This window comes from Oreochromis aureus, linkage group 18 (genome assembly GCF_013358895.1).
Source record: "Oreochromis aureus strain Israel breed Guangdong linkage group 18, ZZ_aureus, whole genome shotgun sequence".
Taxonomy (NCBI): Eukaryota; Metazoa; Chordata; class Actinopteri; order Cichliformes; family Cichlidae; genus Oreochromis; species Oreochromis aureus.
This window is the reverse complement of record NC_052959.1, coordinates 8,379,529-8,397,294: the sequence shown is the minus strand read 5'-3', so window position 1 is coordinate 8,397,294 and position 17,766 is coordinate 8,379,529. Positions and strand designations below refer to the sequence as shown.

Sequence of the window (17,766 nt, the reverse complement as noted above, 5' to 3'; positions counted from 1 at the left end):
AACACTCAAAAGTTTGATTTGGACGCGAAATCATTAAGGGATCAAAATTGCATTGAAGATACAGTATTGAAAATCTAATAGCACAAAATAGTATTGCTCTTTTTCTCTATATGCCATGTTTTTGTTAGTTTTCACTTGATCGGGCTTTGAAAATACTATACTAAACACTGATAAAAGTAATGAAAAGTACAGGTATGTCAGTATGGCAGCTTTGTAAGTAACAAAATAATTTGAAATACCCCAAATAAAAGCTAATCTTTAACTCTATTTTTAATATATAGCGTCCTGTTTGTTTAAAAGAAAATCAGCCACACGGTGTTTTCCATCATCTTGCAGACCACAACTATTCAAATCAGCTGGCGATGGTGCCATATTGAACAGCAGCATTGACGTCTGTCTGCTGCAATAAAAATGCAAAGCTTGTTTTCCCTTCTTAAAAATATCGACCCATTGTTTCACGAATTACAAAGCCTTTCTTTCAGGCAAATTGTGTTTTCGATGAAGACGGTCCAAACAGGCACATTCGCAGCCGTCTTGTTTAGATGTATATTGTTGCAGATGTATAAGCACACCTGTCTGGTGAAAGCATACTGTACTTCTATACTGATGTGTATATGTGAATACAAATGGCGAATGAGCGACGGCCCAGGGAGTCCACGAGAATGTGAGTTTACAGCCTGCCTGAATAATGCTAATCATGCTTCGCCATATTGTTTAAACCCTCACAGCATACATAAACATGTTCAGGCCGTACACCGAGAATAAAACACAGAATATCAGCAGCAATGAAATTCATAGTAAAATAATATAGCTGCAAATCTGGAGTGAGGGTTAAAGGATATTAGAGTGTGATCAGATGTCACAATGGCGATGATGACTGATCACTGGGGTCAGGAAGTTTTGAATGTTTACATCATCTTTTTTTTACTAGTGTGTGATTGTGTGTCAAAACAAAAAACAAAAAAAAGTCCCAACACTGCTGGAGTCTTTCTTAAAAGAGGCTCCCTGCCAGAGAGCGTCTCCGCGGCCATGAAACTGAGTGACAGCAGCAGACATGTGGCCATCGGGTAGCAAAACAAATCTGGACAGTTTGGGTTTGGGGAGCGCGAAGATGCTTGTCAAGTGCGTGCGTGTACGTGCGGGAGGATGCATTATACTTGCTAGATTCAACACGATACTTTGATATTTTAACAAACAAAAAACTTCAGTTTATTCAAACTTGATTCTTCTTTGTATTTCATTTATTTATTTTTACAATTTTCAGTAAAAAAACCAACGAACTTTCTGAAATCTGAGAAATATGCAAGATTTCTATCAAAGACTTTCATCAGGTCATAAAAATGTAGTCGTAAATGTAGTCGACACTGTCATTTATCTTTGCACAGAAATTACTAATTAACTCAAAGTTATCTGTCAGTTTTAGTAGTGTTTACATATTACAGTTTGACATTTTTGGGACATATGCTGATTGACCTTTTGCAGAAATTCAGACTAGCACAGGATACAAACCAAGGTTGTCCAAAGGAAAAAAAGAATATGCCTCCCAGAACTTCTTATGCTCACTTATAAGAATGATGCACTTGGTTTATTATTAGGCAGACAACTGTGCAGCTCCCAGCAAAGAGACTCTCTGCTACGTAAGTTCAGTTAAACTTATCTCAGTGACTGCTGGCTATAATTATATTAACAAAGAGGCCTAAGAAGAGTACTGACCTTCTAATTTAACTCTATGTAAAGACACTGGTAAGTTAATTTTCCCAAAATGTCAATCAATTGCTTTAACTCGCTGAGCGTAATCTTATTACAGATGGGAATGTAGGCTTATGTTACCAAAATGAAACCCAGAAGTAGATGTATTGACTATATAGTGAGCATTTTATCCTCCTCTTCCAACAGCAAAAGGAGGGAAAATGTCTGACCACAACGTCTCATCACAGGAGATCGCCGGCTTATTAAGGTTTCTTGTCCTCGTCTTTTCCCCGATTGTCTCCAGGTGAGCGGGATCAATGCGTCGATGAGCAGGAAACGTGAGCAGCGCGTGCTATTCATGGTGGTGATTATGGTGATGTGCTACCTAATATGCTGGCTGCCTTATGGCATCATGGCCCTACTGGCCACCTTCGGCCCACCGGGCTTGGTCACACCGGAGGCGAGCATCATCCCCTCAGTCCTCGCCAAAACGAGCACGGTCATCAACCCAGTCATCTACGTCTTCATGAATAAACAGGTAAGAGGAGGGAGGGCTGAGGCTGGGGTCAGTACCTTTTTCTATTTCGCTGTCAAAAAGTGGCAGCCGGAGGTCTTCCTGCCCACTGAGGCGAGTGATTATTTCAAGGTGGATTAAAATAATAGAAATTACTCCTTGTTCTCTATTCCTGTCAGGTGAGTCAGCGGCTTCTTGACACTGAATAAACTAAATTATGTACTTGCGTGTGCATGGTGAATAAGAAGGTCTTTGAATCTACCTTTTTTTTAACATATTTGACGAACTCTGCCAACTCTTGGTGTGATCAGCTAATGAAAACCGAGTGCTTACGTGTCTGTTTGTCACATCACAGGGGGGTATTTGCAGTGTCGTGCAAGTACACGTTTTCTCAGGTGTTCGTCATTAAAATTGTAAAAGATCTCATTTAATCTTGGCCCACGCTCAGGTTAGACAATATGATGAGACCCTTTGGGTGTTATTATCTTAAGTGGGAGCACTGCTGTCTTGGTCTTATTTGCTTTTCTACTTTAATTACTGTTAAGTTGCCCGTGAGAAGAATTAATAAAGCTCACCTCCGGAGCCTACAGTATGTCATATGACCCTCATAGCTCATTTCATGTTACTGTTTTCTATTTGTGCTGCGCTAAGGTTCCAATCGGCTGTAACCTCTTCTATCCCGGCTTACTTTTTGCAAAGCAACAAGTACATAATGCATGAAGACTACCCATCAAAGCTTAACAAAATACCATTTTTAAACAGTCAATACCTGAGCTGGTCTGCTTCAGTGATTTTGTCAACTTTTTGATGCAATATGAAAAGTTTTGTTGTGACCAAAACAATAAATAAGCTGTCAGCGATCAGTGGTGTATGAAATTATAGAAAATCACTTAGTTCTAATGGCATCACCCCAAAGAACAAAAGAAAAATGTGAAATATATTCTAACCTAAATGTGTTTGTTTTTATTTTATTTTGTTTTATTTAGGATCCAATTACTGAGAGTATGAAAACTGGCTGAGAAGCATTCAGGACCATTACAGTTGTGGTCACATTCAGTACATTTGCCAAATTTAAGTGGAATCAGGAGAACAAAACTCATAACTATTCATCTGTCGGGAACTGACAGGAAAACAGAAACTTTTGCCGGCGTCAGCGTGGGCTCCGCTCGGACTCTTTTGACTGGAGGGCCAAAGACATAGGGGGAAAGGATGAAAGACGGAAGACACTGAGGACTGGGAAGAGAACCAAAGATCAGAAATGTTTGTTTTCCGTGTGTCAGTGGCCCAACATTCAGAGAACCTCTGCTTGTACATATTAAATTATTAAATACTATGGTACACAAAGAAGTTCGCATCCAAATAAATAATCAAAGTAAACCTTAAAAGTAGTTCCACATTTGTCATGCAGCTGTTGTTGTTTTGTGTTATTTAATTAAATCCACAGACTAACAGTAAACAGCTATGTTATTGTTGAGTGATGCAGTGATGCAGTAGTACTTTTTTTATTGAGCAGCGTCAGCCCGGGCATGACGGAGCTCAGAGCCCAGTGCAATAGTTGAACTGGATCTCAGATTCTCCTTCCTTAAGTGAAACTTAACGACCAGTAGGAACCAATACTGACACAGTTTACCCCCAACGAATGTGACTGCTGAGGATGTTTTTGTCAGCTGATCATTTCTGGGTTCTTGGCTTGGCCTTGTTTGCTGGTGTTTTCTATTGTTTGTGCTAAAGTCACATTCAAGTTTTAAATGTTTAATTCACTGGTTGTATAAATGGTTGAGGCATAGACTTATAGAGACGTTCCAAAGCATCACGATGGCTCACTTGTTCATAGTGTTGGGCACTGACAGATTAATTTGTGTTGCTCTTGGTAGATTACGTGAGTCATTACTGAAATTAGCAGATTCTGACAGAGCTGTTTTAATGTGTACATTAATGGTAGGGTCAGTTCCATAAGTAGTTGGACAAAGATACACTTTTTGTAGTTTTGCAGGGGGTTTTGAATCAAATAATTAAGATTGACTGAACTTCCAGCTTTAACTCAGGGCTTTTTCAAAACTTGACTTTTGTAATTACTAACTATATTTAAAAAAGACTTACATTTTTGTAGTTTTAGAGTTAAACCTGGCAGTCTTCATACCAAGAACATTTGGATTGTTTGACGATCCACTGTGGTGGTGTACAGAGGCAATCCACAACAAACTACCCGCTATGGAACAATATTTTCCACAATCACTGCTGCAGTTTTGCATTTGTGGCCTCTCCCTGATTTCCCCCATTAGGTGAGCGGTCATGTCAAAGTAACATCCACACGAATGGATACACCAGAATGCCTAGTTCTTTTTTTATTAAGCTCACATTAGTTATATTTTGACTGCGCTCCCAAAGTTAACTCTAAATTTCAAGTTTACTTTATTCTCCACCCTTTCTTATCAGGGACCTCTCTCAACTCAAGCTCTCTGTGCAAACAATACGTTTAAACTCAAGATTTAAGATGTTTTGTTCGTTTCTGAAACATAGTTCATCATAGTGAGCACAAATAGGAGAAGATAAGCGAGACTGTCTCACTGAAGCAGACTGATAAAACTTCTTTTTTCTTTCTAATCTTTATCATCTCATTCTGGTCTATTAAGTGAAGCACGATGAGAAGCATAATGTTATGTAAGGCTTTAGCCCTCTCAGGATATCTCTGTGCAGTAGATCCTGAGATGTACTGTACAGAGAATTATATGCAGTCGAGTATATTGGAGAGTAAATCTTATCACCATTTCTAAGCCATTCAAAGTGCAATACTTTTTCTCAGGTTAAAACTTTCCATACAGGAAAGTTACTGTGTTACTGCCAAGACTTCTTTTACTGTGGAGTTGGACATCTACATACAAACTCAATATGCTGCTGACATCTGGAGATACTGCATTCTTCTCCTTATATTTTACATCAGACGCTGAGGCCACCGCCACAGCTAACTGACCTTACAGGGACATTTTAGCCGACACGTCATCAACTTCAACTTCCCCTGGGAGGGAGCAAGCGGGAGAGAATGAAACCAAATGTCCTGTATGTCATTTTCAGTCTTCAATTCCTCCCAGCCCATTACTATGGAAACTGTGAGTTGAGGCGAGTTGAAGACTAAAAATGCTGTACAGATACAAGGATCAGCTGGTTTGTCCCGTCAACGATCAGCCCCACTCACAGCCGAGACCCCCGGGGTGGTTTAAAAAACAGGAATTATGGGTAAGTTTAATCATCTGTTTATTTTTGAATCACTACTTGAAAATAAACTTGTGAATATGCTGCTTTATATATAGATCAATCCAAAAATATCTGTATATTGTCACAATTGTCACGTTTTCAAAACTAAAACCTGAGTATGATTTTATTTGACTGACATAAAAATAAAAACTAGACATTTTTAAAAAGTGAACTAATGACACCAGGCTGTGTACTTGGAAAAATATACTAAAACGAAATAAAGATATACAGGAACTGTCTCTAGTGTAGCATCTCGTACATGTTACAGCGCTTTAATGCAAAGACAAAATACATACATTTTAAATGTTAAACTTGAAAAACTGAAAAGATGGTGACTGAAACAAGTAATAGATCATTGCAGTGTTTGAAGTCCTTACCTCATCATCTTAATCCAACAATAAGTTGTCGTAAAGACCTAACCTTATCATTGAAGACAGGGATTGCATGCATCCATCCACCCATTCGCTTCCGCTTATCCTTTTCAGGGTCACGGGGGCGCTGGAGCCTATCCCAGCTGTCTGAGGGTGAGAGGCCGGGTACACCCTGGCCAGGTCGGCAGTCTGTCGCAGGGCTAATCATAGACACAGACAACCATTCGCACTCACAATCACTCACTATTGGCAATTTAGAGTTTCCAATTAGCCTAACTCCACTAACTGCATGTCTTTGGACTGTGGGAGGAAGCTGGAGTACCCGGAGAGAACCCACGCAAACACAGGGAGAACATGCATGTATGCCAAGGTAAATTATATGTGTAATGGTGTTATTGCCTCAGTCCAGCCCCATAAGTACCAAGTCACACTTCTTGATGTTAATTTTAAAACAATCAAGAACAAAGACAACAAGGACCAACTAGGCTCGAAATTCAAAACAACTGTAGAGGTTTGTTTCCTGGTTATGAATATTTTGCTGATCTCCTGGGAAGAATTCAGTCAGTGACGCTCTACATCACAAAAATTTGAATTTGCAGGAAATCCAAAATGTTCCCACCTTTTCACCTCGGAGTGAGAATATGACTGATTTACAATATAAACCAAGATCAGCCTCTGCTGAATTGATGATGTGCCAAAAAAATAATATCCCCAAAATATCATTCTATTCACAAGTTCTTATGTGAATGAATCATTGTTTTTCCAGCTCCAACCCTCTGATTTTTTAATACAATCTATGGTCTGGATTATAATTCATAACACTGGGGAGTTTCCTGGATTAAGTCAAGCAAATGTCAAATGAAGCAGAAGGTATCTGCTGATGGCTATCAAAGAAGCTTCCTGCCATTCACTCACCTCATACAAATCCCTTAAACTACAAGACTCTCTTCTGTAATGTAGAAGAATGACTGACTGCAGTTTAACTCTTCTCAAACTGTGGAGAGAGCACTGCAAATGTTTTGATGTATGTCATACAGAGAATTCAGTTAAAATATATCTATTTGGGTCTATCCATTTTCCATCTAGTCCTCCAATAAGGATGTTATTCAATACAAATGCCACATATTTTTGGAATGTGCTGGACCTTTACAAACACAGACAATAAAGATCCATCCTTTAGAAAAAAACTACTTTCATGTTCAGTCATAGCAAAACTGAATAACATTAAATCCAAGACAAAGTCTGATGTTTTTAAGAGAAAGTTGAGCTACTTATTGGAACTTTGACCCTCCTCTTCCCATATAGTATCCGCTCAGTTCACAGGGTTCATCATCCACACCTGCTCTAACCAGTCTGAGATGACCCTTCCTGAGTTCTCTACAGCCCTTTCTCTCTGAAATATTCTGTCAGTGCATCTTGTTCCTTCAATCTCCCTGTCATGCTTGATCTATTTATCTGTCATTATCTTCACCTTTCTCCTGACCTCAACCTTGATGCCTCTGTGTCCTAATTTACTTCATACTCTAGCATTTGTTTGTTGTCTCCATCTTTCTCTCTCCCATCTTTCTAGCCCTCATCAGTGTGGTGTTTGGACAGCTGAGGGAAGTGAGGGAAGTGGGGAGTGAGCATCAACACTACAGAGAGGTGCTGATCATCTTGTTTCTTTTTCATCTCCTCGCTAGCTTTCACTCTTCGATGACCTAAAGGTTATGGAAATACTGACAATAGGGACAAACGTGTTGCTTATAGACACAGTGCGTGAAAGATCTTTTTGGTTATGTCCTGGGGCATTTTGCTCTTCTTCTCCTCGGCATCTGTTCGTGCCCAGCAAGGTTTTGAGACATAGTGTGCGTGAGAAGTTCAATGAGGAGTCAAATGATTACGGGCTCTCATGAGATGAGGTCACAGTGTGGTAAAAAAGTTTGAGATATGTTTTTAAGTCGGAGAATAAAAAGTCTTAAAAAGACAACACTTTGCAACTTTGCCAACCTGTAAGGGGCTCTAAATCAGGAGATTGTTGATTAAACTGAAGCAGGTTGAGTACACAAACTACTTATTTAATGTTGTATTTAAGGAAGAGCGAGGGCCTACGGTGGCCCCTAGAGACAAAGCACATTCAAACTCCAAAACACACGCAAACTCCAAAACACAACGGAAGTGCTCCAGGACGCTAGGGGCAGTGTTGAGCTCGATTTGCAAAATAAACGGCAAGTTTGTTGCAAACACATGGAGTTGGATACCGGCGGAAAACACCTGCAAGGATAGAACAACCACGCTTTATAAGAAAGGTAATGTGCAAACTGTTGTTTGTTTGATTTGTTTTTAATTACTATGAATGCTTGGTTTATGGTGGAGTCAAATCTGATGTTAGCTAACAGTCAGTGTGCTTTGCTCAGAGAAAAGCTCAACACTGCCCCTAGCGTCCTGGAGCACTTCCGTTGTGTTTTGGAGTTTGTACGTGCTTCAGAGTTTGTACATGTTTTGGCGTTTGTACGTATTTTGGAGTTTGTACGTGCTTTGTCTCTAGGGGCCACCATAAGGGCCCCAGTGCAGACTCGTAGGCAGGCTTCAAACTTAAAACAACCTTTCACTGGAGGTAAATCATAACCCATCAAAGAATGCAATTATAGTAAGGCTCACAGGGATATAAGGGATACCAGAACTATTAAATGAAAGAGTCGTGTCATCTCCGTTCACTTCATTGGACCATTTTTTACAGGAATGGTGGAGCCTCACAATAGTTCTCAAAGTTAACAACTCTGTATGTTTTCAGCACACATTCCAACTGCCCACTAAGCGCTTGCTGGAACAATTTGAAGGCTACATGACCCTGAATTCTGAACTCCCACTGAATAGGATGACATAACCAAAGGCTACAATGAGACAAGGACTATAAACGCACACCCAGTAATCAGGGAGATTAGACAAACCAGGAAAACTCACTGGGGGAAAACAAGACTGGGAAAATTAAAACTGAACACTAAACACACGGGACAAGGATTAGCAAAATAAAACAGGAAACACTAAAGCAGAGACAAGGACTCAAACATATGAACTTGACACAGAAAGACAATCACTGAGACTAACACAAAGACGAGCCTGAGGGAAAAGGAAGGAAATACAAAGCAGAACTTATAAACCTATGTTCACCAATAACTAACCAAAGATAAAAGACAAAAATAATAAAATCGGAAACCAATAACAGGGGTCAGATATTAATAAAATATAATAATAAAAATCACGAACACATGGAAACACAAAACACTATAAACCAAATTTAGGAATAGAATCTGGTCTCCAAACCAAAAGAAACCCACAAAACTCAAAACTGTGATATTTAAGAAAAACAGCCGTCTACGTGCTGCAGTTAGAGATGTTTCTCCAAACTAAAGTAGACATTTGGTTGGAAATAGTGGTGGAAATCATTGAGTAACACACAGTATAATGCTATCATGATAGTTCCACAAAGTAACAATATTAATCAATATTAAAAATTACTGTCAGATTAGATATTCACATGCAGTGGTAGCCTATTGATATAACAGTGCCGTCAACAGTGCCTCCTCCAGCTTAGGCTTCAGTCACACTAGAGTATAAATAGGATGGCAATTTCCATCTGGTGAAGAAAAGCCAGTAGTTGGTGAGTCATTCAGATTTTTCCTGTCTGGGGTAGATTGCAAGTAGTCACGGCAACCAACGAGCATGCAGCACCCTCAGCCTCGGTGACCACTTTTGTCACAATGTGATTGGTGGGAAGCAACTTGTCTCGGTCCAATCTCAATCTCAGTCAGATTGGCGGAGGTTTACAGACGGAGTACATTCACCATCTAGTTTATAAATACAGACAGACTGCCAACATGTTCTAATCAGAGTCAGTCTGCGCTGATCGGCGCAAAAGATCTGCTCCATCAAATACTGAACCACACAAATGTCTGACAGTATATAATGTTTTGTTTTCTTCTGCACATCACAAGTGTCAGCTGCTACAAAATGAAGCTTTCAGGGTTGCATGAAATATTAGTTTTTAATAAAGCAACTCTGGATAAATCCACTCCTTCATTCTTTGCTCAGTTGTAAGAACCACACACACTCCTCAGTAAATCTTAAGAGAAAAGTTCACCCTTGTATCATAAACATATTGATTCTTCTTCAGCATCCTTCAGAATCTTTATCTAAACTGCCATGCTCTTGTCAGAGAGATACACAGCATTAAACCTGCACTTTCACTGTGTTATTTTGTTAGTGCATTACTGGCATTCTCATTTTTGAGCTGCAAATTTGCAATGCTCTTAAAGAATGCAGGTTATTAATGAAATAAACTACTTTGGTTGCTTATAAATCATTCAGATGTGGACCAGTCTATGGCTGAGGGTATCGTGCTTGATGTGTGAATTCTGCACAGGTGGCGAGTCCCGCTCTAAGGTACGGATTTGCAACAGATTTGAGATTAATCACAGTTAATTGTGATGTTATTGCAAACAGATGGCATGTAAGTGCCAACTTTCGGTAGCACAGCAGTCTCCCCCAACTCTTTTCTCTAGTGTGACTGCAGCCTTACACATAACTTTGCATAGCACCTCTGTTGACAGGCCGGCACTCAGCAGCTGAATACATCGACACGAGTGAATGTTAACATCACTGAAGAGAGGCCAGCTCCAGTTTCAACACTGAGGTTTTTAACAGTTATCATGGATGTTAACCTGGCCACCATTTAACTAAATCTAGAGCAACAGAAATTATTGTGACATTTTTCAGAGTGACTCTTCTCCCAAAGCTCCACCACTACAACCAGTCTCAGGGTTGCAACACCTGCTGAATCCCACTTTAACCCATGACTGTGAGTGGAGACAGTCACTCATCTACACCTACAATGTAAGTAACAGGAAACAGATATTTTTTTACATTTACTTTGTTTTCCTCTGCTTGTATTCTGCAAAACAGATGTTCAAGTTGAGTCCATTCATTAGAATTAGAATTTAATTTGAAATAAAGTTTTTATTCTCTTATATTAATATTATTCTATTATCCACACAAAATAGCTACTTTTTAATTTTATATGTGTGGTTTTATATATATCACACACACACACACACACACACACACACACACACACACACACACACACACACACACACACACACACACACTTACATATATACAGTCTATAGTTTGGACACACCACTACATATTTAATGGTTTTTCTTTACTTTTACTACTTTCTACATTGTAGATACAAACTGAAAGCATCAAAGAGATGAAGCAAGATATGTGGAATTATGTAGCTAAGAAAAAATGATAAATAACTCTAAATATGTCTTATATTTTAGATTCCTCAAAGTAGCCACCCTTTGCTTTGTTGACAAACCCTTGGCCTTCTATCAGTGGGCTTCATGATGCAGTCACCTGAGATGGTTTTCACTTCACAGGTGTGCCTTATCGGGGTTCATTTGTGGAGTTTCTTGCCTTCTTAATGGGTTTGGGATCATCAGTTGTGTTGTGCAGAAGTCAGGTTGGTACACAGCTGACAGCACTATTTGACAACTGTTAGAATTCATATTATGGCAAGAACCAATCAGCTAAGTAAAGAGAAACAATAGTACTTTAAGAACTGAAGGTCAGTCAGTCAATAGTAATGTGCAGTTGCAAAAACCATCAAGCGCTACGACAAAACTGGCTCACAGTCACCTGATCTAAACCAAATCAAGATGGTTTGGGATGAGCTGGACCACAGAGTGAAGGCAAAAGGGCCAACAAGCGCTCAGCATCTCTGGGAACTCCTTCAAGACTGTTGGAAAACCGTTTCAAGTGACAACCTCATGAAGGTCGTTGAGAGAATGCCAAGAGTGTGCAATGCAGTCATCAAAGCAAAGGGTGGCTATTTTGAAGAATCTAAAATATAAAACATATTTGGATTTATTTCACACTTTTTTTGTTTACTACATATGTGTTCATTCATAATTTTGATGCCTTCAGTGAGAATCTACAATGTAAAAATAGTCATGAAAATAAAGGAATGAGAAGGTGTGTCCAAACTTTGATTGGTAGTTGTGTCTGTGTATGATTCAGTTACACTATTGTGGCACTTCATCTTAGCTGCCCTTGAGTAAGCTTTCACTCATTCTTTCACCGTTTCCCCTGTGTCTGAATTTCTTCTTCTATTCTGTAAAATAGTTGTAAACATTAATTCGCTGTCGTCTCATTTGAAAAAGCAAATATATAAGGAGACATAAAGTAATCAGATTAGTGAGGGGAATCTTTTTAGAGCATCCATATAAGAATGACTGTCTCACAAGAGAAAGTCACGTGATATTAATATATTGTCCCGCCCTTATTTGAAAGTACCAACAACCAAAGGGCAGAATATTTAAAATCAATTTCAAAACAAATAAGTAAACAGCGTGTGGTGCCTGCGCTAATTGTAATGGAGAATTATGGAACCCAGTGCAGAATTCCATAATTCCCATTGTGGTTTATTTTTTTCTTCATTTTAAGCAGCAATAGAGGTGTAGTGGAATAAACCATTGGGCTTTGGCGCCACAAATAACACTTACTAGAAGCCTTTATTCGGTCTCTAATAATCAGTAGTTAAAAAATGATCAAGATACAATCTGTGATATTCTGTACACATGCTTTCAATTTGGAAGTGCTTTTCAGCAATTACACTAACACATGTCTGGGTCACATAACATGCTACTGTCGTGAATCTAATTAAATCAATAAATGCCTTTTGAACTAATTATCTGTGTTTGTCTCATTCCACATGCCACATGTGTGATTTCACTGTTGTGATGCCTTAAATCTAAGCACATGCTGAGAAAAAGTTTCACTGTATTTTGCACCCATGAGAAAATGTAGTAGACTATAAGTATACATGAAACTCAGAAAGTATACTAAGTATACTACGTTTACTCAAGAGTGGCATCTTCAGAGTCATTAACACGAACTCAGGAGGAGGACTAAATTGGAGTTTAATGCCAGGCTTCGTGTTGAGAATATGTTACAGATGTGGATAAAAATGCGTAGAATTGAAAATAAACCCGTATACCTTGAATGCATTGTTACATTTTTAACTTGCTGCTGAGGCCTTTAATTATTCAGGATCTTTCTATCTGTCAATGTGCAAGAAATACCCAGGTTTACGCTGGATAACACAGGAACTCTTTATTTTTATTTATTTATTTTTTTGTTAAGAGGTTGATATAAAACACCTAAATCTGCATGAAATCACAATCTCGAGACTTCCAGTTCTGTTTCTTGGATTTAAAAATGTATCCAGGGGTCCATTCACTATTTATTATATCCTGACAGAAGGTGTATACATTTCAATGCTTTCCCTCTGTACCTTGGAGACAGCCTGTCCTTTCTTTTCACAAACTGTGATGTATTCTGACTCTTGGTGCCGCTGAGAATACAGTATTTGTGGAAGTGTAGATCTGTAATGGTTCAGAGAGATAATGTTATCAGTTAGAGGAGTTCTGTTTACGGTAAGGCAGTTTGCTGTTTGTTAGTTTAAAGCCAGTCTTACAGAATTTGGTCCAAAAGTACTTAACCTAAATTTATCTTTATTCATTTTTGTATTGATCTTGCAAATAATACAATTTACTGCATGATGTTACTGTTGATGAAGAGGCCATGATCAACTGTAAGATTAAAATGCTTTTATCCATTTAAGTTATAGCTGATTTATTTCCTGCTTATTTGATTGGATCCACCAAGTGATGTTTACAGACCAGCTGATTTAATAAAAGCTTTATGTCTTAATTTTGATTACAAAGAAATGCAGTTATGATTGCTTTTTATATTGTAAAGCTCTTCTGCAACTTCAATCATGCATCCAGCTTTTTGCACAGTGCATGTCTGTCATTGTCCATTAAGCTAATATGCTGAGAAGCACTGGAACGTACTGGTGATAATTCCAAACCGTGAGCTCAGGTGAAGCCCTGTAATCATCCCATTTACCTGTGAAGAGCAGTGACGCTATAGTGCAGAACCTAACAGAGCAAAATCCATGATTACGTTGAACAGTACTTTTCGTATTATTTCCCACTCTGAGTAGTTACTGGGAAATGAATGAAGAACTGAGGGGTCCTTCAAAATGTCCTAATTGAGGACTATCTGTTAATTAATTAGACTGAACAACACAGTGCAAAAATATTTCACTTATGTCTTATGTATCATTTTTCCCATGTTACAACCTTTAAAGTGACTTTACTATATAAATGATTTAGAGTTCAAAATAAACCTTATTTATCTCATATTAGACCTTGGTGCAGTCCTACAATTCATCCACAGTCTGAATCAAGCTGTTTTAGTTCTTCTTCAAGGTCTTCCCCTCTCTAAATCAAGTCTTTAAGTCTTCTGACTGGCTTCTCCTGGCATTATGCAGAAGAAGGAATAGAAGTACATGTCTAAAACATCCACCATAACAGCAGATGAAAAAAAATAAGCATGTTAATTCCAGTTTGTAATAGTGCAAGTCTGGATCTCTCACACTCACATAGAAAGGTAACACTCCATTACCTCTCAAACTAAAGATATAAATGCGCTGTCTCCTACTGTCTCCTACTCGGGGGCAGAGTGTTTGACAGTGAATATATGATATACATCATCAAATATGGATTTAATTCCAAAGGATATTAGGTTCGTGTAATAAGAACAATGATGCTTATAGCCTTCACAAACAAGGTGCTGAACATCTGAACTGCTTTTCCGGTGAAGTTGCAGTAATGGAGCTGGTAATAACAGGGTATTGCAGGAGCTGCAAAATTAAGAGGCAAAGGTGCTGAGCTCTTTGCCTCCCACCACTTCAGAGACATTTTCATTTTGTCACAGTTCACATCGAACACATCTCTGTCCCAAAATAGAAGAAACTGCTGATTAAAGCAGGCCCAAAAAACTGGTAGTTAAAGTGATAAATTTATGTTATTTAGGGTCCACCGGGTGGACACAACCCTGTCGTCACCATGTCAGAGTTTGTTGGGGGTTTTTGCAGCATTTCCCCAATGATTGTTTTGTTTCTTTAATAGCCTTGCACCTACATGATGAGTACATAATTGTACCCCTTCCTAATGCTAAAGACCAGTCACCATTTCTCCAGCAGTGGGACTGTAATTTTCCTGGTACAAGGAGGGCTTGGATATGTTCTACTATGCCTAAAGTCCTTGTTTTTCTGTAGCAGCACACAGTAGGGGATCACCTCTGTTTGTAGATCTGCAGGGCAGGTCTCAGCCTCGAGTCAGCCTTTTTCTGGGACTAAAGTGCAGTAGCTCACCAATAGCCCAGTGAACGCAGCATGAACCCTATCTTTGTTTCCTGCTTCATTAATTTAATACAGTGCAAGTTCAGAGTTACAGAGTCAGCGTCCTCTTCCTTTACAGCCTATTTTGTTATACAGAGACCGAGCGACACCACAGGTCCTCAATTTCTCTTCTCCAGAGGGTTGTTATGTTTATCCAAAGCTGACTCTGCAGCATTAAGAACAATGGACATAATGATTGTGGATGCCAGTGCTGCTCCAAAACTAATGGGACATTATTCCCACATCAAATACGGTTAATGCAAAAAGTCAATTATTCAGATCAGCATGATAGAATTTTATTTTCCCTAAAACACAAACAAAAAAATCTAATTCATTTTATTTGTTTCACATTCACATTTTCCTCATAACATCAAACAGCCAACACCTTCTGAAATACAAGACATTTTAGGGTAAACCCCAAAGGCTGGGGAAGCTGGCTGGTGAACGGAGGCTAGACCACAAACACAAATGTAAGTGGTAAAAGCAGAATAAACTTAACAATGTGATTATGTGTGTGTGTGTGTGTGTGTGTGTGTGTGTGTGTGTGTGTGTGTGTGTGTGTGTGTGTGTGTGTGTGTGTGTGTGTGTGTGTGTGTGTGTGTGTGTGTGTGTGTAAATCTGAAAAAGAGGGCATAGCCTTCAGGAAGAAATCCATGGTTTTAAAAGGCTACTTGAACGAAGCCTTGTGCTGAAAAAAAGGTTTCTTTTTCTTCTTGTTTTTGTCTTTTAGCACCTTTTGCTTCCCCTGCTGTACAAACTTTTAATGAAATGATTAAACCTTTTGGATTTGCCATTTAGCAGGTTTGACTTCAGCATGGAGTGCACTTTCTGTTTTAACTGGCACAACTTTCATGTTGTTAAAAGTGCTAAATTATTTGTGGCACTGCACAACACACAATGAGAACCTAATTGGGAACATTTGGAATAACCACGTATGAGAATACATATACAAAATAAACCCATTTTCTCACCCCTGCATTTTTGTGTGTGTGTGAACAGTAAGCACTGAACTCCCATTTAATTTGAAACATTTCTTTTAAAATACAACACACCCCTTTTATTTCTTCATAATTTGCTTCCAATCAACCAGACTGGAAGCCAAGAGCTCAAGTAATAGTTCTCCTGGCTTTCTAGAGAAGTAATTTAACTTTTAATCTATGAAAAATGCTAAAGATGATAGAGTTTCACAGGAATAAAATAGTGTTCTTGCACTAACAAGGTAATTTTCAAAGCCAGAATATAATAAATCTAATATAGTGTTATATATTAGAGGAGATTGAACAAGTGGGGTGAAAGAAGAAATGGTAGCCCTAAAAAAAGAAAATGGTCTCAGGTGGAGGAGTAGCTGTCAAGCCATTCCTAAGGAAGGATGAGGTATGCCAAATCACACAATAACTTGTGTGAGAATCAGTGGCAACAGGTCTTATGGAGAGATGAATCCAAATTTGAAATTGTTAATTTAAATCAACACCCATATGTAGAGGTCAGGAGAGAGATCCAGCAGTGACAGTCTACAGCCATCTGAAAAACACAGTGGAGGCTTTGTTGGGGATCTTGTCAAAGTTGACAGAATTAAAATACCATCAGATTCTGATCCATCATGCAAAGCCATCTGGAGAGCATTTGATTGGCAACAAAGTCATTTTTCACAGCAAATCAGTTATTACATTGAAAATACAGTGATGATTAAGTGTCATCAGCTGGTTATTTGACTTAGCAACTGCATTTGGTGCATTTACATAAGCAGGCAAGTGAAAACAATAACCCTGTTTTCCATCACAATTTACCAGAGAGAAGAGTGAGAGTAAGAAAATAAAGATTATGTGTCACTATAAACTTCCTTCTTGAAGAAGCAGTAACCTTGCTCAAAAATGCATCAAGCTGGTATTGTCCTTAAAGCAATATTAGAAAAAGGTATAAAATGCAGCCTAGAAACATTAGAACTAAGTGTTTAGTTCATAAAGTTTTGTCCTCTGTGGTCTCTTGCATATAACTGTGTAGTTTAAAAGAAGCTTGACCATATGTTTGTGCTGTATGCTTGCCTCAGTTTTACAGGTGCTTCCAAGCCCTGCTGCAGTGTGAAGCTCCTCGACGAGGCTCCAGCTTAAAGAGTTCCTCCAAGGTCCCCACCAAGGCCATGAGGGGAGTAGCAGGAACTGGTCCCCGCCGTACTAACAACTTCCTATTTATGGTAGCCTCATTGGGTCAACCAGCTGCCACAGTCCCCCAACTGGGGCTCTCATGTGAACCTACTATCGATATCACAAAAGCCCCTTCTTCAGACAATAAACCTGTTGTAGTCTCACTAGTGGCTCACCGTGATGGCTGACAATTGGTTATATAATCATAAAACCCTAAGGTCCCCATCCAGGAGATCAGTGAAAATGAACGAGGTGAGTTACTGAGCCTTAAAAAGCGGCGGTCTGCCAGTCCAGGTGGATTCAACGTGGCTCCAGCATTAACTCTGGCCTGCCTAGTACAGATGATAGATCAGTAACAAAGGGCTGTCTCTGGACAAGGCCTCAGACTGTCTCTGGAAAATGTGAGCAACAATCAGAGATGACAGTAAATCTGCAGAAGCTGGGAGTCTGTATTTTTTACGGAGAAAAGAAACACTCATGACCCTTTCTTAGAAAGCACGT

General features: G+C 39.0%; 1 protein-coding gene across 1 annotated transcript in view; it reads left to right on the top strand.

Moving 5' to 3' along the window:
• LOC116335265 (vertebrate ancient opsin-like) overlaps positions 1-17,508 on the top strand; it is a 57,947-nt gene extending 40,439 nt beyond the window's left edge. Inside the window, exons 3-4 of the mRNA XM_031758912.2 lie at positions 1,994-2,227; positions 17,172-17,508. Of these exons, the coding sequence (XP_031614772.1) occupies positions 1,994-2,227; positions 17,172-17,453 (516 nt within the window). The 3' untranslated portion in view covers positions 17,454-17,508. The remainder of the gene's footprint in view (positions 1-1,993; positions 2,228-17,171) is intronic.
• The last annotated feature ends 258 nt before the right edge of the window (positions 17,509-17,766 follow it).